This window comes from Cicer arietinum, chromosome 7, assembly GCF_000331145.2.
Source record: "Cicer arietinum cultivar CDC Frontier isolate Library 1 chromosome 7, Cicar.CDCFrontier_v2.0, whole genome shotgun sequence".
Lineage (NCBI taxonomy): Eukaryota > Viridiplantae > Streptophyta > Magnoliopsida > Fabales > Fabaceae > Cicer > Cicer arietinum.
Genome location: NC_021166.2, coordinates 60824343 through 60852200, shown reverse-complemented (window position 1 = coordinate 60852200; position 27858 = coordinate 60824343). Strand labels below are relative to the sequence as shown.

At 32.7% G+C, this 27858-nt stretch overlaps 2 protein-coding genes across 10 annotated transcripts; one reads left to right on the top strand and one right to left on the bottom strand.

Annotated features, from left to right (window-relative positions):
* Positions 1-1643: 1643 nt before the first annotated feature.
* Positions 1644-5825, top strand: LOC101490219 (uncharacterized). Of its 6 annotated transcripts, none has more exons than XM_004510106.4 (4): positions 1644-1704; positions 3742-3774; positions 3936-4596; positions 4965-5825. In XM_004510106.4, the coding sequence occupies exons 3-4, from the start codon at positions 3998-4000 to the stop codon at positions 5653-5655; spliced, it is 1290 nt and encodes a 429-aa protein (XP_004510163.1). In that variant the 5' UTR covers positions 1644-1704; positions 3742-3774; positions 3936-3997; the 3' UTR covers positions 5656-5825. The 6 variants fall into 6 exon arrangements, with proteins under 6 accessions (XP_004510163.1, XP_004510165.1, XP_004510164.1 ...); XM_004510107.4 differs by having other exon boundaries at positions 1652-1704; positions 3742-3788; XM_004510103.4 differs by having other exon boundaries at positions 1655-1894.
* A 1467-nt stretch (positions 5826-7292) lies between these two features.
* On the bottom strand, positions 7293-26405 carry LOC101491622 (uncharacterized). 4 transcript variants are annotated; one of them, XM_004510110.4, is made up of 26 exons: positions 26166-26405; positions 25130-25210; positions 23970-24107; positions 23191-23301; positions 23041-23091; positions 22836-22936; positions 21279-21378; positions 20513-20644; positions 20091-20351; positions 19913-19991; positions 19085-19176; positions 18888-18971; positions 17930-18004; positions 17676-17723; positions 16770-16865; positions 15297-15526; positions 11575-15047; positions 11392-11468; positions 11210-11290; positions 10897-10968; positions 10713-10818; positions 10495-10549; positions 9760-9888; positions 9550-9667; positions 8265-8347; positions 7293-8103 (listed from the first exon to the last, which is right to left on the bottom strand). In XM_004510110.4, exons 1-26 carry the CDS (start codon positions 26328-26330, stop codon positions 7689-7691), a joined length of 6453 nt encoding a protein of 2150 aa, XP_004510167.1. In that variant the 5' UTR covers positions 26331-26405; the 3' UTR covers positions 7293-7688. The 4 variants fall into 4 exon arrangements, with proteins under 4 accessions (XP_004510167.1, XP_004510166.1, XP_073226935.1 ...); XM_004510109.4 differs by having other exon boundaries at positions 7293-8106; positions 26166-26404; XM_073370834.1 differs by lacking the exons at positions 23191-23301; positions 23970-24107; positions 25130-25210; positions 26166-26405 and having other exon boundaries at positions 7293-8106; positions 22836-22956; positions 23041-23086.
* Positions 26406-27858: the final 1453 nt, after the last annotated feature.

Genomic DNA, 27858 nt, shown 5'->3' with positions numbered 1-27858 from the left:
CCATCAAAATACAGCTGTTTTGTTTACTTTTTCAATGTTTGGTTTGTTATGAAAATATATATACCTATTCCTTTTTTTAATTATCGGTTTAAGGATATTTATGCAAACTAATGAAATTATATTAAATTCTACTATTTGAAAAGTACTTTCATCTTTTTCTTTTAGTATTTATTACTTGCAACTATTTACAATTATTATTTTAACTCACTTATTTTGACAAAACAATATTTAACAAATATTTTTATATTTTAATTTTATGTATGTTAATCATTCTACATCATCGTATCGTATACCACGTTATTTAAAATATTATAAATTATTATTTTTAGTTTAATAATCATAGAGAATGATCAAAACTATTAACTTAAAAAATCAGACGACCAATTTTGTGAATCAGTAAAAATAGATGAACTAAAATTGTAATTAAGCCAAAATTCTATATTTAAATTGCTAACAAGTATCATAAAGATATTTATCAGCATTTTCTTTTACACAATTAATTAAATTCAACTAGTTAATTACTTTTTTAAAAAGAGACTTTATCCCTTTAAATAATTAATTAAAATCAAATTATTGATAAACTTTAATTAAGCATAATTATTAATAAAATTTTATTTATTTTACATCAAACTTTTAATTACTAAAATAAATATTTCACATGTATACTACAAGTCTACAAGTATTAATTTATCTAAATCTATAAATCCTTTATGACATCTAAAAGTACAATTTTATTTTCATACATTATTAATTGAACACAATGTTATTATCGAATATGATAGTCTCACTTATATTCATTTTACCTAACTTCCATGTGACATTAATGATGTTTTGTCTTCCTCAAAAATAAATTTAATGAAATTGTGTGGCATAACATATACAACATGAAGGAAAATGTTATTGTCTCCATCTTATAATAAATTATAAAAGAAACATTTGATCAATTTTACATAAATTAAAAAAAAAAGGTTATATGAATGATTAGGAAAAGATATTATTTTTATTAAATTATCGTTAGGAAAGATTTGTATATTATCAAGACTATAAAAACATGATAAAATATATTGCATTTAAAATGATGTAAAGATTAAAAATTAAAAAAATAATTGTATGCACTTCGACGATTTCGACAATCAAATCAATTTTTGTTAGAGGATCATAGATCATTTTGGTTAAAATTTAATTACTTTTAAGTATTCTTTATACAGTGATTCTTCTAGAATTTTTAGAAGAATTTTGTTCTAATAATTATAGAAGAGTTTTATGATTCTTGAATCATCATCTAACAATGATATATATCTCTTTCGATATAAAATGGTGATAATTAATAGACAATCAAAATTACTATTCAATTGTCATGACTCAAGATGAGAATATATTTAAAGTGTAGAAATTTAACCACTAAATTATTTAAAAATAAATAAAAAGTATCTATTTCTTTTGGGGTCAAATTTAATCTATATCTATCTATTATACTTATATGACACACATATCCATATCCAATGTAATGGGATAGAAATAATGAAAGAAAAGAAAACATATGTTTCCTTTACCTCGTAGATGAAGTCGACATATGGTAATTAATTTTAATTTTAATTAATTAAATATTTGTATATATTATTTATATTCTCTCTCTCCTACACAAACAGAAGCATAAAGAGAGAGAGAGAGAGAGATTAGCGCAAACATCTCACTGATTTTTGGGTAATTTTTTCTTTCTTCTTCTTCTTCTTCTTCTTCTTCTTCTTCTTCTTCTTGTGATCTGTGCACTCTCAACTCAATTACTACTCTTTCTACTCATTTCTCTTTTTCTTCTTCCTTTCTTTTTCCAACTATCACCCAACAATTTCTTACTCATTTCAACTTAATTTTCAATTCTAACTCTGCAAAAAAGGTGAGTTTTTTTTAGCTGGGTTTTCTCTTTTTCATCTCAAAAACCATTCTTTTCTGTTAATTTTTTCACTGGTTTTTTGTTTTTTATATGTATGTAATTGTATGTATATATATGTATGTAAGTGTATGTGTAAAAGGTTGGTGCATTATATAGAAACTAGGTGAGTTGGGTTTGCATTTATCTGTGTATGACTTTGACTTTGTTTTGTTCTCTTCTACATGGTTGTTCTTGTTCTTCACTTGCTATTTTTGTCTAATGCTATTTATGGATTGGATTGTTAAACACAATTGACTGCTTATGGAACTGTTTAGCTTCATTCCAAAAGTTTCTTAGCTGCTTGGATTTGTGGTACATAATTTGCTTCAATATTGATTATTCTTTTCTAAATTATGTTTGTTGGCTCAATCCCTTGAATTTCTTAGTACTGGAGTTTGGTGAATTTATATAGAGTTTGTTTTGTTGAGGTTGATTGTACTTGTTAGAGTTTTCTTCTCATCATATTGGTTCACTTCTAACTTGTAAGTATCATCTTGATGGGAAAGTGCTCCTAGTCCATTAAAAATCATGATTTATGTTTGATTGAGGAGAGAGCTGTTGGGAGAATGAGTGTCATGAATTTTTTTTTTATATCATTGATAGTTAGATAGGGACTTTTGATTTATCTAAAGTAAAAACTCTTCCAAATTTTTGTCTAAGTTTAGCTAACTGAATGGTTTTGTTGACTTTTTAATTTGATTATTCAATTGAAACGTATTTACTTAGAAACATGTGAGAGAGGGTTTAAAGATCTGTTTGGATAAACAACTTAATTAAATGCTTATAGCATGCGCACTTATCATATAAGTGTTTATGTATAAGTTGAACTATTTTCATATAAGTTGTAAGCTGTTTTCATAAGCTATTTTGGAGAGCTTATGAAAATAAGTTGAAAAATAGCTTACCTATATGTTATAATTTGTTTCCACAAGCACTCCCAAACAATCTCTCAGGTGTTTATGTTATTGGATAAGTTCAATTAAGTCAATCTAAACATTAGATAAAAAAGAGGGTGGCTTTTAACTTCCAAATAAATTTGAGCTAACCCCATCATCAGTTATTTGACTCTTTTTATTTTTACCAAATGTGTCTCACTCTTAAGTTCATGTTGTTTCGTCTATCTTTCTTTAAAATCTTGAGAAAATCTGTGTAACTGCTGAATTAAATAGATGGCTCACATGCACAGCCATCAGAATTTTGCCTCCTTTGTAAGTTGACTTTTATACTATCATCATATTTCAATAAGAAATAATCCTTTAACCATTTCAGAATGGCACATTTGATACAGAATGTCTGATCTGTGTTTAGAATAATTAAAAAGTTGATGAATAACAAATTTGTTCCATTTAATATCATCACTTCAATGGCCATGTGTATAAAGAACTCAAAATAAGATTACATTTCATGACAAATTTAAAAATGACAAATTTTATTTTTTCTTTTCCCCCTGAAATTCTCTGATTCAGTGAGGTACTTATCGAATAGGACAATAAACAATTGCAGCCACTAATAATCTTCAATTCAGAGACTTTAGTGCCTGGTGACATTATCTTTTCTCTCATGTTTCAAAACTTTCTTATCTTTTCCTTTGTCACTCTTTAATTTCTATCCACATTTTAAATCTTTGTGAATGGTTGACAATCTCCGCCTTTATTCACCTTTGTATTTCACATATACTGAGATATCATATTTACTTTATGGAGAATTGTTATGTAGACATGTTATCATTTGCATCTACTTTTCCTTTACCTTTTTCAATATTAATGCTTCATTCTTTATTGACATTGTTGTTTTTTGGTTTATCTGTTTAGGTGTGGCATGTTATGAGGACACAAATTTATATTGTATGCTAACTTTTGTAAGCTGTTATTTTTTCTAATACTTCCTCAGTTCCTTTTTTAACTGTAGCTTTTGTAGAATAGTTTTGTTCCTATTTATCTGTCGTTTGCAAAGTTCAACAATTAATTATTGTTTTATCAATAATACCCTTAACTATTTATCACAGGGCATCTGAGTTTTGCAAAAATAGTGGCTAAGATACAATGAGGGGTCAGTTGTGACAAGTATATGGATCCTCAGGCCTTTATAAGGTTGTCAATAGGCTCTCTTGGTTTGAGAAGTACAGGAATTGAACCGAGCACTGGAAAATCCGGAATTCACAGGCTTTCTTCATCTTATGTTTGTGAGATACGGCTTCGAGGTTTTCCTGTTCAAACATCATCAGTCCCCTTGATAACCTCTGCCGAAGTTATACGTGATGCTCAAAACATTGCTTCAAGCTTTTACCTTGAGGAATCCGATTTAAAAGCATTGTTAGCTCCTGGTTGTTTCTACAATCCTCATGCTTGTTTGGAGATCGCTGTATTTTCGGGGAAGAAGGGATCCCATTGTGGAGTCAGTGTCAAAAGGCAGCAAATCGGCATTTTTAAAATGCAAGTTGGCCCTGAATGGGGTGAAAGAAAACCTCTGATTCTTTTTAATGGATGGATAGGTATCGGCAAGAACAACGGAAAACCAAGTGCCGAGTTACATTTGAAAGTTAAACTAGATCCTGACCCTAGATATGTATTCCAGTTCGACGATATAACAAGATTGAGTCCTCAGATAGTTCAGTTGCAAGGATCCCTCAAGCAGCCAATCTTCAGTTGCAAGTTTAGTAAAGACAGGTGATATGAAATACTTTACTTTCAATCATGTTGACCATTTTGAAAAGTTTTAGAAATTGCAACTTTGGGCCTGTTTGATTATAATTTTTCAAAAATAGTTTTCTGTTTTTGAAAAAGCTAATCAAACATACCCTTAATTGTTCTCGGATAACTCGTATTCAAGTTTTAAAATCAAAGTCAGTAACATGTGTTTGAAATTAACTTTGCTGCATGATAAAGGTTTTCCTGATTGGTTCATTCATCCATAGCATTCTACTACAAAATTAGCCATTTTATGTATTAGATATTAGCCATCCATAGTATTAGATATTAATTAGCCATCTAAAAGTTTGTTGCTAATAAAACTTTTGGTAGTTATGAAATGACAGGGTTTCCCAGATTGACGCGTTAAGCAATTACTGGCCGGATTCTATCGACATTTCTGACTTAGAATGCAAGAAACGAGAGAGAAAGGGGTGGAAGGTGAAGATACATGATCTATCTGGCTCAGCTGTAGCTGCAGCCTTCATAACAACTCCCTTTGTTCCATCTTCAGGTTATGATTGGGTTGCCAGATCCAACCCAGGAGCTTGGTTGATTGTCCGTCCGGATGTTGGTAGATCCGAGAGCTGGCAGCCGTGGGGAAAGCTCGAAGCATGGCGTGAGCGTGGCATTAAAGACTCGGTATGCTGTAGATTCCATCTTCTACCTGAAGCTCATGACGGAGGCAATCTTCTCATGTCTGAAATTCATATAAATGCTGAAAAGGGCGGCGAGTTTTTCATAGATACCGAAAAACACATGAGAACCGCAACTTCTGCAGCAAGTCCAATACCTAGTCCGCAAAGTAGCGGAGACTTTGGTGCACTGAGTCCGATTGTTGGAGGTTTCGTCATGAGCTGTAGAGTTCAAGGCGAAGGAAAGCGTAGTAAGCCATTAGTACAGCTTGCGCTGCGACACGTGACATGCGTCGAGGATGCTGCCATCTTCATGGCACTTGCAGCAGCGGTCGACCTCAGTATTGAGGCGTGTAGACCTTTTCGGAGAAAGATCAAAAGAGGGTTTCGGAATTCTATCTGAAAAAACAAAGGCTAATGCATGTTTAAACACTATCATGTCTTTGTTGTTATTTGCTGCAATATTGACAAAATTGTACAGCGTAAATTGCCACAATTACTTTAGCAATGTGATATATTTGAATTCATAACAATGTAGCTTATGTACTATTAAGATGCATAAAAGTTCTCAAACTAATGGTGTCTATTATCTTCGCTGCATTATTGCTGTGAGTTTGGTTCATGATACACCTTAAGCCTTGCATTGCCTATATAAAGTGAATAAACATTGCCATATCCTCCATTGTGAACTTGAATACATACCAGTGTCTTCACCTTTTTACTAGGTTGGTGCAAACTATATAGATTATATTGATAATTTGAATTGAATTAAAAAAAAATTAAATAGTTTACGAACTGAACCACATATTTAAATCAGTTTAAAAACTAATTTAACTATTAAGATATTTTTTACAAGGAGTTTGTGTAAAATATATGATTAATGAAATTATATTGATAATTTGGATTGGACAAAAAAAATCAAATGGTTCATGAACTCATTTCCATATTAAATTCAGTTCAAAAAATTAATATTGTTTCAACCGAGATTTTTTTTTAGAAAAATTTTCAAATTTTTTTTTAAAATTAATATTTTTTTTCCAAAAAATAATTTTTTTAAAAATTTGCAATTTTTTTCTTCAAATTTTTTTATCGAGAAAAGTTTTACATTTATTTTTAAGAATAAATTTAGAAATTTTATTTAAAAATTTCCCTAAAAATCTAATTCAAAATAGATTTTAACTAAAAACTAGATCAAAATATTAAATCGATTTATATTTATAAATTAGTTTTGAACCGTTTAGAACTGAACTGAAATTTATTATTTTTATGAAAATGATTTTAAAAAACTGAACCAAATAATTATTATGTTCTAATTTAATTCAATTTTTGAGTCATAAATACCTCTACTTTTTACCAAGTAAATCACAACAAATTGAGGAACATGCCATGGCATGGGAACACATCTTAATCTTAGTGTTTTCATTTTGTTGTTGTATACGTTTACTTTTGTATATCAAGAGTGAGAAAATCTCAAAAGTTTCTTTATAAAATAAATTATAACTAATACAATAAAGTACGATAAAAATATATTCAATCTTTTCAAAACGGTAGTTATGGACATTTGTCCCTTCAAGGACATTTGATAGAGAAATTTGATTGTTTAGTGAGATTATGGGAGATAGATCACACTCAAATGACAACTATTTGACATAATTGTGTATGCATTAAACAAACATAATCTATATAATTTATAAAAAGAAATGTTTAACAATACAAACATTTAATTTAAATAAGGATATACTTCTAAATTATAAAGCTACATTGTTTCTATAACTACAACTTTTAGTAAAAATGTTCATTATGAATAACAATAATTTTAATAAAATATTTAACTCTAAATACTAACTATGACACGAATGTACTAAATTATAAAGACCTTATTATATATATATATATTTCAACCTTTACCCCTAAATAAAATTTTAACATCATATGCCCATAAAACAAGCCGTTGCTAGACCAAACTCCAAATGATCACAAAATAACGGAAAATCAATAATATTAATTACTGTCAATTGTCAAAAAGGGAAAGATTAATGATTCAAAGAATAAAATCTTTTTTTAATCAAAAGAAAAGAACAAAATCATTGTAGTTATAGCTGAAAGGCTTCCGTTTCATCCTGTAGGCAGCAGTCATGAGAATCATCTATGGGACAAACGTTCACAATATTGTACACAAATTATTGTTACAGTTCCCTAGTACATAGTCTAATCATCCATAAGAATCTACAACAAAGCGCAGATCCAAAGAGACAATTTCTCGATGGTTCTGCATAGAATTTTCCACGCTAAAGTACATTCCTCTAACCAAAGGTCTTTTGTTTTGGTCGGGAAATACAGCTACTGTTCTTGGTGCCTGTATATGTCTACAGTATATACACATGAAGACGGTCTAATCGAAGTTCATAAGTGCGTAAGATCTCTGCTCTAGAGCTATCAATGTTTCCTTTCCCACTTTCCTTCACGCCTGTTTTCTCTTTCTCTACGTTCCCCAAGTTGCCTCGACTTGCTTCCTCTTGAACTATGTCTTTGGGATCCATATCCACCAGACTGGCCATCAAATGCTGATACCAATTCTGGGTCTCCGATGCTTCCGGCATCCCCTGAATCCTTGCTTCCATCAACATTCTCTTCGTTTATGCTGCCACTGTCATCCTGTCGGTCACGTGACTGTAAGATAGTTGGCATCTGGCCTGAAAATGTCCGCGAAACAGAAAGAACTATAGTTGGTGACGATGTATTTGTTGAATTGGTGGAAGGAATTTCAGGCTGTAAGCTTCCAGTGCCAGCTCTAGTGCTCCCTTCATTACCAGATCTTCCATTATCTCTTTCCCGAAACCTGTCCCTAGGTCTACTACAAGATGAGAAACCCAAAAAACCACGTAAGGAAAAGGAAGAGTAAAAAATAACATCAATCCTTTCCAAGAGAATAGAAAAAAAAAATTATAACCAGAACATTCATAGCAAGGATTAACTTAGAAGATTCATGAAGGTAACTGATTAACAGCTTACCTATTGTGAGTGTTGGAAGAAAAGTCACGCCTAGATGGTCGAATTCCCGATTCGGCTTGCTCTATTTCACGCTGAAGTTCCCTCTGCATATAAATGAAGAGGTATTATTTCAAAAGCCGTGTAGCAGAAAAACATAAAACTATTTCTCAAAGCTTTTGTGGGAAAAAATAATACAACTAGGTTATGCTGCATTTGTTTCCCTTTGGCCCCACTGTTTGATCAAAGAAGGAGGAAGTAAATAATATAACATAAAAAAACTTCCTGGAAGTAGCAGAGTATGGCATACGTCATAAAAGGGTCACAGCAAGAATGCCACGTCCTCTTTAAAGACCACTAATTGGATTGTTGTAATGATTGCTGGACTGACTCCACATTCCACAATTGGGGATTGATCCGATAAATGTATCATACAATGGCACAAATTATTGCTATGTTTGCTACATGACATTGGGCTCTTCATTATCTTGGCATCAATAAATCCCTCTCCTATAGTGATTAAGAAGAGGGAGTTTATATATTAAAGCAATTGACTCGGTTTATTGCTCAATAGGAGCCCACTTTTGCGTGCAAACTCCATCACTCTGATAGAGCTAAAGTTGTTTAGGAATACTTGGGGTCCTAGCACTCTCTATGTGGCTTAAAGCAGTCTCCTCTATGCTTTTACTTCTTTAGCCTTATTAGTCAAGCCATGGCAACTCATAGTTAAGTCAATCATTCTATTCTCTATATTTAGAAGAAAAAAAATCCACATTAGGGACTGTACGTTTTCAGATAAGTAAGATTTGAATTGTAAATTTTTCCCATTTTCCTATATTCCTGAAGTTAGAAATTTGTAAATCATGTTTTGTATATTCATTAATGCGTAGGGAATTCCTTGAGAAATTCAGAAATCTTTCACTCTTTTCTAGTGACACCAAAGCTTCGAAAAATGCATCTACCATGTCTCTCTGGAGAAGATTCTTATTACTGATTATAAATTTATAATCAACTCTCTATGAAGCAATTTAAAAAGCATTTATTCAAGCATATAAATTGTAGCTGTGTTTTGTAACTTCCAATGACCAATGCCACAAAGGTTTCCCAAGAGTTCCTTGGATCAATTATGCATGTAACTACACCCAGCTTGAGTGGTAGCATTTTAACATAGGTTTAGTAAGTCTCAATGAGCCAGACTTGTTCTAGTAGTGCAACACTTATACTAGAACTACATTAGTATTTTAATTAGGGTTTTTAAATCAGTATTACAACAAAATTGAGAATAAATTCCAGGTTTAAGTGTGATTACCTGTGTTTGTCTCTCCTTCTCCATATCAAGATTGTGACGCAGTTCCCTTGTTTTAGCACGCTCTATTTCTAATAGTTTTTGTCTTTCCATCTCTTTTTCCATTTCAGCCACTCTCTCCCTATTTATTTATTGGACAATGCTCAGTTTGACAGTACAAAAAATAAAAACATGAAACAGGCAGTAAAACCCTCAATAAGGAGCTAATAATACCTATCAAGTTCTTGCAGAATTTCTGCTTCCCGTAAAGCTGCTTCTTCCAAATATTTTTTACGGTCATATCTCATAAGTAGTTTCTTTTGCCTACGGACTAGGATATCTTCTTTAATTTTGGACTTTTCTCTGATAACAACATAAGTAAAACAAGTTTTCAAGCACTTTAGCCACAAACCTCACCAGCATACAGGATCAAGACTTCAAAAAGGTTAAAGACAGATGGAAAAAAAGTAATCATAAGAAGCATTTGTTACTCCATAGTCAATACAGAAAATTTGAAAGAAGTGACAGTAAACCCAGACCATACTGGCAACTAGAATTCAATTTAGATAGGGAAGAAAATCATAACAAGAATCTATATGGGATTATCTAGACTTTGTAAAGTCTTTTTTAATTTTAATTTATTTTTTGGCCGTTAAGGTGCACAAACAAGATACTATAACTAAAAAGAAGAAAGTGGTCAACTGAATATAAGGGTGTCCTCATGAACAAAAAAGAAGACAAAAAAAGAGGTATACAAGAAAACACTCAAGGGAGCTACCAGTAAAATTGACTTATGTAAAACTAATTTCATAGAGAAACCATGAGCTTTAACAAGGAGGTAACTCTGCCCAAAGGAGGCTTATGGAATGGTTCATACTTATAGACTTACAAATGCTCTGAATCAAAAAATTTATGGACACAATTAGCATTCTCTTCCAAGTGGAAAAGAGGTAAGTTATAATCACTTACAGGGTACGAATGCACTCTTTGATCTGCTGAAGCCTTGAAACATCCTTTCCGCTGGCTGTGAAGTTCAAATTTTGTAAAATAGGCAAAGTTGAACAGGGGTGGGGAACTGTTAGCAACTAAAAAGTTATAGAACGTTTCCATATGACCCAAAAAACTATACAAAAACTTTTGCCTTAGTTACAAGAAAATTAAAATGCTATAGACCAGAAAGAACTTACAGGGTAGACTTGGAATTTGATTCCGATCTTTGGAATCCTCCATTCGTTCAGGTAATGCATGTTCCTTCTGTATAATGTCTAGTTCCAATTCAGCCTCCTCTAGCTCCTAGAAAATATTCAAAATATATGTAACTAATCTGAGATTTTAAAATAATAAATTGTTAGGGTTAATAACCTATCATACCATATCATCTTGGTTAATTTTTGTTGAGAACATATCAAAGTATGAATGAACCGCTGTTAAGTTGCCAAGGACCTGTTGCAAATCAATTAAGTTAAAAATGATGAAATCAAAGGTCACAGAAAATTTGGCTACGATGGACAAAATTTATGCCAAGTGAAAATTAGTAATGTTTCATGGGACGTTGGCATCAGGCACAAAATAGAGCTATGTGGTTACGAATTTGTTGCATGTATACGATACCAGACTTCGATTCAAACAAAATTTGGATTTCCACAAATTTGAAAAGATGATGTGATGGTTTTAAGTATATTACCTGGAGCACAGATTCACGTGTGTTAGCAAAATCTGGGTCATGCTGCTTTGAAGAATTTGAAGAAAGTACTTCTTTCAGGGCCTTACACAAGCATGATTTAGGAATTCGTTATTGGTCAATAACAAGGATAAAATACTAAACTATGCTTTGGTATGAATGACTAGTTTCATTGTAGAAGATACCTCTTTGGCCTCATCTCCGTCTCTCAATCTACATAGAACTTGACAAGTCCTCTTTTCAAGGTCTCCAAGTTTGCCATCTAGAAAAGAAATAGAAACCAAATTTCAATGTTAAAAGCATGCATAACACAATCCAAAATTATATAATATGACCATTTCATACAGATATGACAAGGATGTGTATACCGTATTTTGTTGACGCTAAAGTCTCAACATTTGCCCATACATTTTGAGGAATCAAAGAAATATCTTCGGGCGGTGAGTAAAGACAGGCATAAGCAATAAGTGCTAATGAAAGTTGAAGGATAGAACCATCATGCGATGGTTGTGCATTACGCAAACAACAAATGCTATCGGCTGCCACAAGAAAAGATTGTAAGTGATGGCGCTCAGCAAATGGTATATAATTTGAAAGAAGAGCCATTGCATGAACCCTTATTTGTAATGATGTATCAGATGAAGCCATCACAACAACCTCATCCCAAGTATTTGAAACCAGCTGAGATAGAACAAAATCAGGAACAGATAAAACTAACTTATTTGTAACAAAGTCAGCGCAAATTCTAGAATTTATCACTGGTCTTTCCCCATTCACACACTGGCCAAGAAGTCTTCCCAAATGTTTAATTGCTATAATACGTTGTTCGGGTTCAGCATGTCCCAGGAATGTACAAAATAGATCTGTGAGAGGAACCTCACTTTCTCGGCTGTGATAGATGCCTCTGGCAATCAAAGAAGACAGCCATTTATCACTCCGCAAACGCCAAGAGATTTTAGGTGCATTGCAAGCAACTTTCTTTATGGAAGAACATATAATGCCAACCACATTATCCAGCGAAAAGCTGTAGGGTATTCCATGTAAACAATCAAGCATCAAACAAGAAACTTCCCAGCAACCACTTTCTTGGAGAATAGTGATCAATTCAGAGAGGCCTTGAACACTAATTTTCCAATGAAGGGAGAACTGGTCAGATGATTTGGCCGGTGAAGAATCTTGATCATCAACTTCAAATTTTTGAGAAACCGATGTCAAACATTTTGAGAAGACAAAACACTCAGCTGATGATATTGTCAGTTTTCTGCTTATCTGAGGATGAAGATTCCAACAGCGCTCAATAGCTGGATTAAGCTCAGATATGAGAACCTCTATGTCTTTAGAAACCCCTTCTAAATCTTCAGAAGGCAAATGACAGTGATCAACGTCAGTAGCAGAATTGTTATGTTCTATATTATGGACATCATTGTCAAATGAAAGGTGACAGATATCACTAAGAAACCATGGGTTTGGGTCATCAGAAATCCTACCAACATTCACATGAGGAAAAGGGGGCAACTGAAGAGGAATAACACCAACTGCAGTTAATTCATTCACTAATAGTACTTTACAATTATCCATAACACGTTGAAATGCACTGAGATAATCATGGAGAGAAGTCGTTGGCTCTGAAGCAGCAAAGCTCACCATACTTAATAAAGACTTCAAAAAGTCCCTTTTATATCGAATAGATAAGTCAGGAAAAATGGAAGCCAAAATAAAAATAGCCAGAGCTACATTGTACTCTTTATCTTCAGGACTAAGTTCGATCTCACTCTTCTGTTTAATTTTACTAAAAAGAGCATTAAAGCATAATTCCTCAAAGTTCAGGCAGGAATCACCATCCAATAACCTTTCATCGTGAGAAACCTTGGACAAAGAATAAGAAATAATTGGTTTCATCAAACACAACACAGAATCAAGAAATGGAACATCACAGTATGAAGAACTTGAAAGTGACACAAGCACATGCACCAATTTAGGTGTCTCAGGAACCATGGCGTCCATGTGCTCAACTATAATGGCTTCAAGTATATAAAGGATTATTGCTCTGGCATTCTTCGCATTATAACCTTTCAAAACATCACTACCAATTGAAGAAGTGAAAGAAAATGGCCATGAACACAGCTCAGAAAACCAACACAAAACATCAGGAACAAGAGTGGAAGATACAGATCTCAGCTGCAAACCAACAGCCTCTAAAATGGCTTCTCCAAAAGATTCAAATTGCCCTTTCATATTTGGAAAGAACTTCCAGAGTTCGGGGTAGACTGCAGAAAAAGATTGTTCCTCATGATATTGGCTACCTTGTTCAAATTCTTTCTTAGCTGATGGACTATGTTCAACCAGCGAATCTTCAATTTTAACCTCTTCATACTTTTTATTGATCACATTATCAACAACAGCAAGATCATCAGCAAAAATGGAAAGTAAATATGTCAGCTGAGACAGATCAGATGCAAGGAAAATTTGGTCTTTGATGTATTGTTTGGCATTACGAGATACTGCCATCCACCCCAGAAATCGAACCAAAGGGTACACAGAAGAAGAAAAATGAGAAACTCTCTGCATCCATGCTGAAGGGGGAATTAAATTTCCACAGAGGTGATTATTTTGGAGGCTTGTTCCAAAATTTTCCTCTTCACCTCCATTGCTTGAAGCAATAACCAATTTTTGTAACAGTAACCAACGTCGCTCTACCCCATGTGTTCTTTCTTTTGCCAAATGCAAACCACCTTCCTTCAGCTCATGATGAAAAGATGTCAGCATCTTGTTTAAGTCTTCAGCATATTTTAAAATGATATCAATCACACTTTCTGGAGGGCAAAATAGTTTAGTGCCGGTGTGCAAAAAATACACAAGGCTTTGCAGGAGAATTTCATGCATTGAAATTTGTTCTCTCTGCAACCGTTGGATCAAAAAGTTACAGAGAAGAGCTTGGTTTTGTCGAACTAAGGTTAGAGCATCTGCATGTTGCTCATCATGAGAAGATATCTTGATAACCTGTTCATCAAAACCTTCAGCACAATAAGGACCACCTTCTCCATCAGATAATCTTATATGATACTTCCTATCCAACTCTGCAGCCTCGAGCAGAATGTGAAAAGCAAGTTTATCTCTCTTTCTCTCTATATGTGCTATTGTTTCTAAGTTAGGTTTATTTTTTCCAAAAGCCCCTTTTGCCTCCACATTTCCATGAGATTGCACGTTTTTACCTTCCTTTATGTTCAAAAGGTCTGTAAGTTTTGAAGAGGCTCCAATTGACAACATAAAATATGGGTTTACATGGCATTCTGCTGCCAACAGAAAAGCATCAATTGCAGCATCATGGGTTTCAACAGTGATGTCATTCTGAGAATGCAAATCTAAAGCCAAACGTCTAAACTCAGAAGCACGAAGCTCACAATCATGATAGTTTAAAAGTTGAAAATAATCTGCCTGAAGGTTGAAGTATTCAAAACCAAGGCCAGAATCTATGACAGTATTAGAAAGGAATTGGTGGGTGGAATGTTTATCGGCCACATGTTTGGATTCCAATCCCATATCCCCAGCGTGAGAACCAGAGCTAATATGGTAAGGAACATTAGAATTGTTTCGCAATGAAATACCCTGCAATTCTGGTGGAGCAAAAAGTAGATTACGGTCTTCAACAAAATCAGATCTTCCCGCTGTTTCAGATACACCATCAGACTCATCTTGACTATTGAACTTGGAATAAGCACCTCCACCAATAACTCCAGAAGAAAGAGGTGAAACAGATCCAGTTTCATGTTCAGTTGGTGATTTGCAAAGGTCAACATCAGGAGGCAGTAACATGTGCGGTTCCAGTATCGAGAGAAGCACACTACAGACAAAGGTAAAAGTGTAAAACAACAAAATAAATATAACTAGATTCTGACAAATTGTCATGTTTTACCAGATACCTCGGAGGAATGGATAAGAAACATTTAATACTAGTTTCCAGTCATCATTTAACATTAATTATAATAATGAAATACGGATCCAAAAGCATTTTAGTTTGGCGTCAAATATTTAACAAAAGTATGACTTATTCTCTGTCTAGTAACTCTAGTTAGAAAGTGAAATGCATTACCTAGGAGCCACAGACCCATGTCTCCATTCTGATTCCAAAGAAGGCAGAACAGCTGGCTTTTTTACTGCAGCACGGATGATATTTAAAGCAATCATGCAACTGTGCTCCTGCTTTTCTGGAAATGAAGAAGATAGATCTCCAAAAGCTATTTTGCTTTTTGATACAGCAATGGCAGGATCAAGAAAAGGCTCTAGCATCTCCACAAGAAAGAGAATTCTGTGTTTAACTTCCTGGAAGCCACATTAAAATTAATTAACATTATTTGACTCACTTCTTTTTGTTTGTTTTGAAAAATTAAAGGCACCATCTTAACAAATGAAGATATCAAGATCACAAAATCAAAGCATGATTCTGAATATCACACGTCAACAATGTCAATCTCATCATTTCTTTGCCCATCATTAGTGAAAGTAAGTCTCCAAATCTGGTTCACCAAGAGAAAGAGTATCGACTTCGAGAATGTCAGTAATTACGGGTTTGATCCTTGCCTCCCATATTTTTAATAATTAACTTATAATATGTGTTGTATATTCAAATCATAACATATCATAAGTAAATACTAGTATGTTCTTATTAAGACTAGAACACTTAGGAAATAAAATTATTACGTGAAAAGGATAAAACATGCAATATTCAATGGAGAAAAATCAGTATCCCTTATAATGCTGAATTAGGATCAACAAGGACAGAAATGAAGCATCAGATCAAACTACTCTTTGTGTCAATGAATACTTATCGACTCTTGATAAAAGTAGAAGAATGTGGCCTATTCTATCCCACCTTTTAGAAAGAAATAAACTTAAATCAAAATACTTAATATAATGGTGATACATTTGTACAAGAATTACTGGTCCAAGCACACAAAATGGAGCCATTGACAGTCAAGTGAAGTACAGTCTACAAAACCATTTGATTTATGGGCAACATGATTGTGGTCAAGGCCATAATGCCAAAGTAATCATTACCATGGAAAGTTTCAAAACAAGGAAGGACAAGCCCTTGAATTATCAACACTTCAAGCTCAATGGTTCTTGCATGAGGGGATATTTAAGGGATTACAAATTTTAAATATAAAATCAATCATGTACTTGCACACAACAAATTAAACCTTTCGAGTAGTAGGTTCATGACATGGTATCATAATTCATAGCCTTTATTACAATGTGGTAGTTAGTTTGATCCTTGTTTTCCCCATTTTTGTAAATAAAAAGTTCAATTTCAAGAAAAGGTGGGATGGGCCTATACACTGTCCACATATCAAGCCCAAAGTTCTCTTTTGCAAAGGATGTGCAAGATATAAACCATTCATTTGCTTTCAACTGAAAGATGTATGAGATAAAAAGCCGATTCCTGAGACCCCATGTACTAAGCTTAGATTCGGAAATGATTAGGCACTCCAATTTCAAGCACAACAAATCAATATAGAAAAAAAAGAGAAGAGAAAAGGCAGTAGTTATTAAACTAGCAAATTACCTTGTATTTTCCCAATATGTCATCCACATGCCCAGAGAGAGCTAGCACAATATACTTTAAGGCAGCACGAGCACGAACGGGTGATTTGCGAGCATCCTGATAGAAATGACAGAATCAAGAATAATAAGCAACTAAGAAATTTTTTAAGCAAACAAATCATTAAGCAAACACACAACACAAGGGAAGTGAGCAGCGCACAAAGATCTATGTCCTAAAGTTACATATTATCAATACATGAGCAATGTGTTTCAAAACATAGAGCATAAATAAGGATTAGTATTCATCAAATACATGTCAGAAAGTATGTAAACAAATAGTGTCTAAATATACTGCATATAGGCTACCCACAATCATGTAAATACAGCAACAAGAATAATTGTAATCGTCTTATGCTCCCTAACCAATTTACTTTAACTCCCTTGTGCCATGAAGTGGCAAGTACTCGCAAACATCAATTCAAGAAGTTGTGAATTCAAGAGCTTGGGTTTTGGGGGGGGTTGTGTAAAATACATTTGCAAAAAACAAGCTACATTGCAAATCACCTTAAATGCATGGATAAATTGTCATTTCATCATAGATAGAAATTTTATCTAGAGACATCTCCACTCACTTTGGCAATACAAATGAATAGTTGGAGTATATATCTAAGCATGGTACAAATGACTAATATACTCCAAATTGAGTGGAAGTGTTAGGAAGCATGTGAATAGTATTTAGGTTCATTCTAAACAGACTAACTAATCCATGTAATTAAGGTAATTAGAATACTTGTTATCTTTGTATTTATTTAACAGACGGAGATTAACACATGGATTTCATATTGTAAAAACAAAACAAATGAATTTCACCATTTCTCTCTTTTCGCTCTCTTTCAACACAAAATATGAGCAAGAGATATAAATAAACCTGGATTATTCCCAAGAGATCCTCCAAAAGCTCCAGAGCAAGATCAACCTATGCAAAATAAGCCCAAATATGAGGAATCAGACAATGTTTGAAAAATAATCAATGACCAGAGCAAACACTGAACCAGGTTTTGGTATTATGATGGTGATGGTGATGATGATGATGGTGATCTTGATAAAAACATAATAATCGACAAAGGAAAATCACAATCTAAGAAAATATCTCAAAACACGTGGAATCAGTTTCTAGCATACCTTTGCAATCACTTGAGTAATCCATGGTGCTAGCACACCAGAGCATAAATCAATCAGCACACAAGCAGCCCTAGCCTGTACAAAATTTATGGGCGAATCAGTTGTAAACCCAAGATAAATTATTTTATTTAGAAGCTGAAATTTAGTCAAGTACGTTTCTCTTTTCGTTTCCATAATTTCAGTTTGTGATACTTTTAGCAACTTTCTCCCCTCAGCATTATATGTATTATCGTTGTATCATTTATTCTATTTGTATTACCTTTTTTATCAGATGAAGGACAGCAATCAAGTAACTAACTAACTGAAATCTACTTTCTGCTATATTCTAATATACCTTCCAGGTCTCATTTACTCCGTTCATGTGCCTTCTAATTCAGATTAAAGGAATTGATCTCATGACCCTTCTAGAGTTTTTCTATAAATATATTCTTTTCAAATTTCTAAATCATACATTGAATAGCATTCTTTTTAATCTTGATAAAGCCACCTATAAAGCTCTCTCCTAGTTCAAGCCTATTATTTGTTAAGTGGTTCTTCAAATAATCAATAGAAGAAGATTAAGACAATGTGCAGGTTCACTGGCCACATAAGGTTCTTGCATCTAGTATGTGTGATGTTTGTTCAAATTGGTACCTAGTATTCTTATATTGTTCTGATTTGGGATAAGATTAGGTGAATGGTTCAATGTGGTGTAGAGCAAATGGTCTGTGTAAGGGTATTTTCCAAACAAATGCATCAAAGGATTGTGCAGTATATTTCTTATCTTTCTTTATATAGTATATAGAAATGTTTCCAAGCTCTAATAAACTCTTTCTGCATCCGAAAGCTCAGAGCATAAAAGCATACATTTGACATATGATGCGATACATTATGCAGGTTACAAATCAAGCTTAACACAATATAAAAGAAAAAAAGTTAAAATTCCAATTTAAAATTAAGAAATAGCTGGTTGACTAACATGAGATGGTGAATACGAAGATAAGTAACCAGCACAAGCATGAAGAAGGGAGCGATAGGTAGCTGATGTTGCTGTAGCAACAATCTGCACACATAAAAAATAAGCAGGAAAATCATGATCTGCACACATAAGACACCACAAAGAACACATAAAAAACATCTAGTCAGGTGGGTCTTTAAAAGCTTTTGAAATATAACCTGAGATAAGGCCTGTTGTACAACAGGTTGATTCCACTGAGAAAAAGAGTCATCCACAACATCAAAAGAATTGCTTACCCATGGGCGTAAAGCTGTCAAAAATCCACAAAGCAAAAACTAAATAATCACATAACGTGGTTTCAGTAAAAGAAATAATAGCAGTAATACAATTTTACAGATAAAAAAAGTGAATATCATGATATTTGTTTCTTCATGTATAATACTTTAATTAAAAAATAAAAGCTTTGGGAAAATAATAAAATTCCCGGATTAAGAACTACATTGTTTGAACAAGATACCAGATGAGTGGAACTGACAACTACTCATTACTTTTCCATAATTCCATTTTCAGAGCACTTTATTCAGATGACCAAAAATCCCTCACATTCACATGTGCGACTCTTGATGTTGAAATGTAAAACAACTGAAACTTGATGTTCACACAACTGATTTAGGAAAATGTAAGTTTCATATACACTAAAAAATAAATTAAGAATGAGCACAAATCTCTCCCTTTCCCTAACAAGATCTTCTATAATAAAACAACACAAATCCTCCAACGCATCTGCCTAGTCACCCACCCTTTACTCTCTCAAAAAAAGCTTCCTACCTTTTTCTTTCTCTCCTCCATTTTCCAAGACAACTTCCTTACACAAACATGGCATTTAATACTTTTTAATTTGCAAAAACTATTATTTTCTTACAAAGAGTTGGGAAGGAGAATTCGATTACAAAAAATCTCAGTGTTTCATAATGATGCACAAAGTGGCTTCATTATGCTTTGACCCTGCCACTGAACCCAAAAGCAATTTAGTAGTAAAACTCAACCTGGCAGCAAAGCTTGTACAAGCGGCAACACAGCCCAAAATTCCGAAATTCTCTCAGCCATCTTGCTGCAAAGAACAGGCTGTAAACTGCAGAGCGTTAAACAATGTACATAAAAGACTGCAAATTTGGACCATAAAATCGACACCAAGGAATTATGTAATATTTTATTGCAACGAACCTGAGCTGCACAAGAATAAAGAACATGTAAGATCCCTTCTTCCACTGCCCCAATATCTAGTACATTAAGATAGCTGCAATCCCAGTGCTCATCTGGCATCCTGAAGTCCTCACCAAACAGGTCCGAGTAATCAACTAAAGTGCAAGGACTAGACAGTTCCAATTTTGATTTCTCCTCCGAAGGGGCAATAAATTCATTTTGAGGGTCTGATACATCTTTCTCAGGATCAGGACCTATGAGTTTCTGCATGATTCTAGATGCCTGGAATAATGGGAAAGTACCCAGTAAAACATATTAGCAACAACAGGTTGAACACAGATAATCAGATAGAAAAAGAAAAGGATAGACATTTCCCCAGTAAATAAAAATATAAAAGGACATTTAGTTTAAATATACAAAATTAGTAAAAGAGAGATAAATACCATCCTACAGACAGAACCCAGATCAGAATCTTTGTAAGCCTTTCTCAGCAGCACAAAAATGGCATCTGGCCGGAAAACCATGGAGCGATATGCAGACAAATTGAAAGATGATGCACTTCGCGATCTTCTTGGCTGTGTTTAAAAAAAATGATTTTTGAGGAAGGAGGTGAGTATACGGGCGGAAAGACAAACAATGTTATTAGTATCTTACGATACGTGCGAATCATATGTCGATTCGATACAAAATTGATCCCAATCAATATGAATCCCTATTGTGCGTCTATTTTGGAACATATGTCACATATTGAATCCCCATTCACTACGATGAATCCTAATTCATTCTAATGAATCAATGTCAAAACGGGTAGCCAACCTTTTTTTTTTCAACTTTGTATAGTCAACCACTTTTCTTTTGTCGCTTGATTTATGACTTGAATCTTAAATTATTTGGACTTCGTATATGTATTATTTATTTAGTTAATAAGTATTACATATACTTTAGAATAATGGCCAGCCTCATCCCTTCTATCCCAGTTTTGGGGTTGGCCACTCCACTATTTGGGACTAATAATGTTGGTACTTTCTTTCTCCTCTCTAATTAAGTTCTTTTCTTATCAAGGAAAATGAAATTGGAAATTGGATGAGTCAAAACAAAAAGATAAATACAGACCGTAAATGGATTTCGGTTGTGAAAATCAAATATCCAAATGCCATTGAGAGACACATACATTAGTATATGAGAAAAATAAAAGGTTGTGAAAGCTACCTCAAAGTTAGAGGAGACGGTTAGAGTAAGGGCTGGTGACAGTTGACTACTTTTGTAGACTTCAGGGTCAGTGATGTTGCCTGGATGCTTTGAAGTTGTCCTGTAATTACACAAATTGTTTGTACTAAGCAAATATGAATAGCAAAATAGTTGATGCACACACGTGCTATTTGAATTTATAACTCAGGAGCTTCAGTTTGTTTGGATGCCAAAAGAAATAGGGGAGAGAGAAATAAAAGAAAAGGGAAATTGAAGATGGACTCTTAAGTTGTTTCGGTTGATACATTTAGAAATGAAAGAAATACTAAAATTTCTTGAGTTACTTGAATGAGTAGAAAAATGAATAAAAATAACAAATGACAGCAATAATTTATATATATATAATACATATGTATTTGAATGCTAAAAAATTAAATAACATACTCAGATTACATGAAAATATTCATACTTAAGCATTAAAAATTCAGAGGTCTTAAGCAAAATACAATTAAATACCAGCCAAAATTTTTTTTTTTATCCATATACTAGTATTACTATTCAAAATACTTGTTATCTAATTAAATTTACAAAAAAAAAATTACCTTATATTTTGTTCTAAATATCATAAAGTAGATGCATCACGCATATATTTTTTTTTATTCTTTAGTGGAAATTACTAAGTAAAACTGTGTTGAATTATAAATATCATATATTTGTGTTTCACTAAATTTTATTTTTGTTATCATTATATTTTATTTTAGAAACTACAAACCTACATTTGTTGGTGATTGTACTGACCCACTTAAATTAAAGATAGAAGCAAAGGGTTATGTTCTAATTCCAGGCCCAAACCATTATCCCCTTCTTTAGGCCGAAGCTAGTAGCAAACAAATAGTCAAAGCATGGCTCTTAAACAAAACCAAGCAAACTCGAAGATGCCCGGAAAATGCAGAAAGAGTGGGTTACGGAGGAAGGAATACAGAAAGAAACAATGAAAAAGTCAAGATCTTTCTTTTTTTTTTTAGATTTTCCTTCCCCGACAATGTTTCATTTTTGTAGCAGCGCTCCAAGCACGAAACAATGGCCACAACAGCTGCACCTCTATTTTGGTCTGCATCACCAAGTTTGGGGGCAGCCATGCACTGTTCCGTGCCGCCCCAGACCACTATTGTTGACATAGTTTCAGAATAATATAAATGAATATTACATGAACTTTAGAAACATTTTTGGAGAAAAATACTTTGAATGTAGTTTACAGAGGAGTGAAAGAAACTATCGAAGTATCAATATTTTCCACATCTAAACAATGATCTGTATCTAAAATCAAGTTTAAAACGCACAAACAAAGAAAACACAAATCAACAGATACACTCATGATGTTTGTATACAACAGAATATTTCATTGCTAAAAGTAATAAACATACATGTCATTAGTCAAAAACACGCATGTCATTAATCAAGAATAGCAAACCAATATCAGGAATTATTAAGTTTTAACAAAGCAAATGCAAACCAAATAAAACTTCCCGCCAGTGACAAATAATTGAATCCAGAAGAGGATATGAAAAGCAAACAAACCTTGCATTCGCCACATGAAGAATAGGATAAAGAGGACCCGCTAGCATGGCAAGAAATCGCAGGTTAGATTCGGGATTATCTGGAAAGCTTGCAAGGTCTGTCTGCAGTTTTATACACAATGCTGAATGGCATAAAAAATATAGAAAGCCAAAAAAAAGGTAGCATTCTGAATAAAGTAACTAAAGTAAATTGTTCTCATGTTTACCTCAAGTTGTGGAAGAAATACAAGCAACCGATTTGTCATGTCTTGCAGCAACTACAAACAAAACATCAGAAAGGAAACCCAAACAATAATAACAGAATAAATAAATTACATTACAAGCAAGCATGTTGATGGCAGCTAAATGTAATCAACCTGGAGATGCATATCATGAGGATCCTGTTTATGAGATAGAATATGCGGAAGCAAGTAATTAACAACTGGTTGAAATTCAGCTTCGAGACCAGCCACGGAAACTCCTATTAGCTGCAAGAGAAGATAGTAAAAACAAGCTCAGCAATGACAAATGACAACACCTGAAACACTATTTCATATAAAAGAAATTGTACTAGAAAGAGAAAGAGAAAACTAAAACATGGAGGATAAGGAATACATAAAATAGATAACGAGGACTAAAACAAAAGTGAGTGGGTGTTCATATAAAAGTCATATAATCTGAGATCGTGTTGCATAGACAAAGCACATCGCTAATCCCTATTTAACTAATACTAGAATCATTATCCTGATTAAAAAAGGAAAAAAAATCATGAAATATAAGGAAACGTTAAACCATTTTTAGGAGATAATCTAAGATGGCAATATCCATTAAAAGGCTTAGGGTAACAAAATGGTGGTGGATAAAATTAATTTTGAGGTGGGTAGAATTGATTCTAATGGAAGCAAATATTCCTAGCTTGTGCGTTGTGAAAATCAATTTTGAGCGTGGAACTCAAACAATTCTTTATTTTTACACATCTACATTTAGGTTCTTTCCGAGAAGCTCGATGATTTCAAAATTATTAATATCTTACTATCTTATTAACCAAATGACCTAGAGTAAATGTACACAGAAAAATCTAACATTACTATGGGATTTAACTTCAGAACAATAACAAATGATGAAGAGTGAAAGTGGCAACGAAATAACAGTATACCTGAACAAAGAAAATAGCAATGGGATTTCCACGCAAACAAGATATTCTCACATATTGGCATGGAGTGTAATTTGTAGGGTAGACCATGTCACGTCTGGGTGCTTCGCAACGTGGGCGAACTTTTTGAAATGTCTCTGGCTGGCAAGCAAATAAGAACCAGTAAGGCAGGCACCGCAATATTATCCATCTTGGAAAATGCATAACTAAAAGCATATAAAAGTCATATGTAATCTAACTGAAGAGGAAGAAATATAATCAGCATAGCATCATTTGCAAAAAAAAGTAATTTCTAGAGTACGATTGACATTTATAACACACGTCCTTGTTTGGCATGACTTGTGCCATGCTTGGACCTAATTAATTTTTTTTTCCTTTTCCAAAAAAAAACAATATTTATGACGCATCTTTATTTAAAATTGAAGAAAAATTACTCAACACTGTTTAGATAACAAAATGGCATCCACATCAAGTGTAATAGTTTTTCACAATCAATAACTAACTAATCTGTATTTAATAAGCATAACTTAATTACATTACAGATCATAAATGACATGCATGTCGAAAAAGAATTCAAGAAACATACATCCTTCTTTTGACAATATCATGAGTCAGTAAAATAACAGGAGCCTATACTACACGTATTCAAAAACCCCAAATAAAAGACAATGATCAGACTTCTTATGTTCTAATAAGATTGAACACATCAAAGGTTCAACCAAAATACAAACATCGCAAAAACAATTATACAAATGATCATTTATTCTATCCACCATTACCAGCCGAGACCACAATTTTTGTTTTAGAAGATGCGTAGTCAAAAAAGGGTCAAGACCAGTTAAAAAATCAATTTAATAGAATTTGTGTATTATGAGTTACAAACTGACAGTCAACACAGTACCATTCTTTGAGGTACCTCCTACGTTAAGTCATCTGATTATATATAACATCATTCGCTCGGTAATAATCAATCACAAAAGCATGTTGGAATGCCATAAAACTCCCCTTTATAAAGCATTGACTGGAAGCCAAAAATGGCACAAAAAATAATAGACATTTGATTGAGACACTTAACATAAGCTCTATAAATCTATAAACAACTCATGAGAATAAGGGTATCCACTGCCAATGATAATTAGTCCAATAAACTGTCAGCCACTAACCTTGTAGCGCAAGCCAACTGCAATTTCCCACTCGAGGACAGACTTGTTATAAATCCGTATATGTGACAACAAGCAAGGCTCCTATAACAACACAAATACAATTCAAGTACGCAAAAAACATAAATAAGTACTATTTAACTAATCATATTAATCCTACACGATAGGATAAACTCTTTTCAACTTTACCACACTATGTGGTTGACACTTGCAAAAAACCTAAAGTTATTATTGTGTAAAAGTTATTCCATAAAATCCATTCAGAACACTCTCTCAGTTTATTTAAAATTGATTATCATTTTTCAGCATGATATAAAATATATCACAGTAAATTCACCCTTCTCAACTTCACCACTCTATTGACACTAGCAAATTTACTATAATTAAAGTGAAAATGATATATTCCATAGAATCCATTCAGAATACTCTATCAGATCACATAAATTTCATTATCACATTTCAGCTTGATATCAAATACATCACAGAAATTTCATCCTTCTCAACTTCACCACGCTGTCGAAACTAGCAAGACAACTATAATTAAAGTGAAAATGATATTTTCCAGAAAAACCATTCATAATACTCAAACTTCTCTCAGTTCATATATATATGATTATCATATTTCAGCTTGATATCAAATATTTCACAGTAAATTCATCCTTCTCAACTTCGTCATGCTATCGACACTAGCAAAATAACTATAATTAAAGTGAAAATGATATATTCCAGATAATTCATTCATAATACTCTATTACTCTATCAGTTAATATAAAGTTGATTATCATATTTCAGCTTGAAATCATATACATCACAGTAAATCCATCGTTCTCAACTTCATTAATCTATCAACACGTGCAAAATACCTAATATTAAAGTTCTAGAAACTCCATTCAGTTAAATTAAATTAAAATCGGATGAATAAAATTTCATTTCAGCACGAACACTCGAGTAGAGTAAAATTAAAAAACCTAAGCACTAGTATGAATAAAACGTTAAAAAAAATCGAATGAAAATGAAATAGAGATAGGAAGGAACGGACATTGAGTTCAAGGAGAATCCATTCTTTAGTGTTGGTGGCGGTGGACCAGTGAGAGCGGAGGTCGGAGTCGAGAACGTTAAGAGCTTTCTGCGACGGAGATTCTCTGGACATGGCTTTGACCTTGAATGGAAGTGGCTTCACTCGAGGCTCCAATTCTACCTCCATTTCTTTTTCTTCTTTCTCACTCTCAGTTTCTCAGTGTCTCACTCGCCACCCTTTTTATATTACACTAGCAATGAAATCAAATCAAATCAAAACAAATTCACTAGTCTAGCCACCGTGCTCAAGGGTTAATAAGTAAATTAATATTTTCTATGTTTAGTGCCATCTCATTTTATTCATTGCAGTATAAATAAATTTAGAAAATACATATATAAGTTAGTTCATTTATATTTATATCAAAAATATTTATTAATTTATGATAGTTTAAAGATTATGCATTTATAACTTTTTTATATAGTTGCTTAATTAGATTTTACAATGATTATATTAATTATATACACTTTCCTTATATATTTGTTTCATATTCAAGAGAAGTTTACTCTATCTTGTAAATTTCTCTCTAACTTAGGTTTCCATCACAAATTCGCAGTTCACAAATTTATCTTCAAATCCATCACAAAATCACAGTTCACAAATTTATCATCAAAATATCTTTAAGTGTCAATATTTAATATTTTGTTCTTGAAAGAGAAAATGTAGAAAAATAACTGAGTTTAATTGCTTTTTATTTTTTATTTTTTAAACTATGCTATAAAAATATAAGATCGACAAAATTTTGTCTAATTTGTTAAAGATATATTTAAAAATATGATTTATAAAGAAAATGTTATCTCAATAATTTAATTAAGATATTCCATATTTCGATATCTTAATTAATATAGAAGAAAGAAGATAAATATTCAAAATATATATAAATTTATTTCCAATCTAATATTTATGTCTCGTCTATTTGTTTGAACGATTTTTGTATACTAACATCTTAAATTTACAAACATTTCTCTCTATTCATTTTATAAGTGTTTTTCATGCTAACTTCCGTATTTACGACACATATTTCTTAAAAAGAATCTTGAAAATAAAACTTCACTCAACAAACCTATGCAATGGTTAAAAGTAAAATGTAATAAATTTGTAGTTAGGTTAAAAATGAAATTTTATATAGATTAATGATCATATATTATCGATATAAAACAATTTTACATTAATGTTCAATTAATGGCCACCAGTTTCTTATATCACATAATTAATTTCAAATTAACTATTCAAATATAGCGTGATATGGTAAATTAGTCGATTTTCATTGGATGTAAGCATAAACCTATTTTATCTAGCGATACTCTTTAATTCTTATAATCAAATATTTTCTATGTCTTTATTGATTTATTATTATATTTCAACATAGATAATTCAGTTGGTAACTTAAAAAACATAGAATGAATATTCAAAAGGAGGTTAGAGATTCAATCTATTATTAACACTTCTTTAGATTAACAATATTAGTCAGTAACATTAATCTATAAAAAGTTATATTTATTTCTAATCAATTACCGCGGATGTTTGGTGAATTCTTTAATTAGTAAACCTATGCATGTTTCCGTTCTATCAGACAAACCGTGTCTTTTCATATATTGACAAAACCTTTATTTTTTTTTTTAATTGATTTTTATCTCTAAAAAAACCTTTTTTTTCC

Excerpts from the sequence above, each read along its gene's own strand:
- LOC101490219 (XM_004510108.4), top strand. The coding sequence starts at position 3,998 with ATGGATCCTCAGGCCTTTATAAGGTTGTCAATAGGCTCTCTTGGTTTG. Across the intron at positions 4,597-4,964 it reads TGCAAGTTTAGTAAAGACAG|GGTTTCCCAGATTGACGCGT; the intron begins GTGATATGAAAT and ends ATGAAATGACAG.
- LOC101491622 (XM_004510109.4), bottom strand. The coding sequence starts at position 26,330 with ATGGAGGTAGAATTGGAGCCTCGAGTGAAGCCACTTCCATTCAAGGTC. Across the intron at positions 18,005-18,887 it reads CTTCGTATTCACCATCTCAT|GCTAGGGCTGCTTGTGTGCT; the intron begins GTTAGTCAACCA and ends AATTTTGTACAG. Across the intron at positions 9,889-10,494 it reads AAAGAGTGCATTCGTACCCT|AGAAAAGTCCAAAATTAAAG; the intron begins GTAAGTGATTAT and ends TGTTGTTATCAG.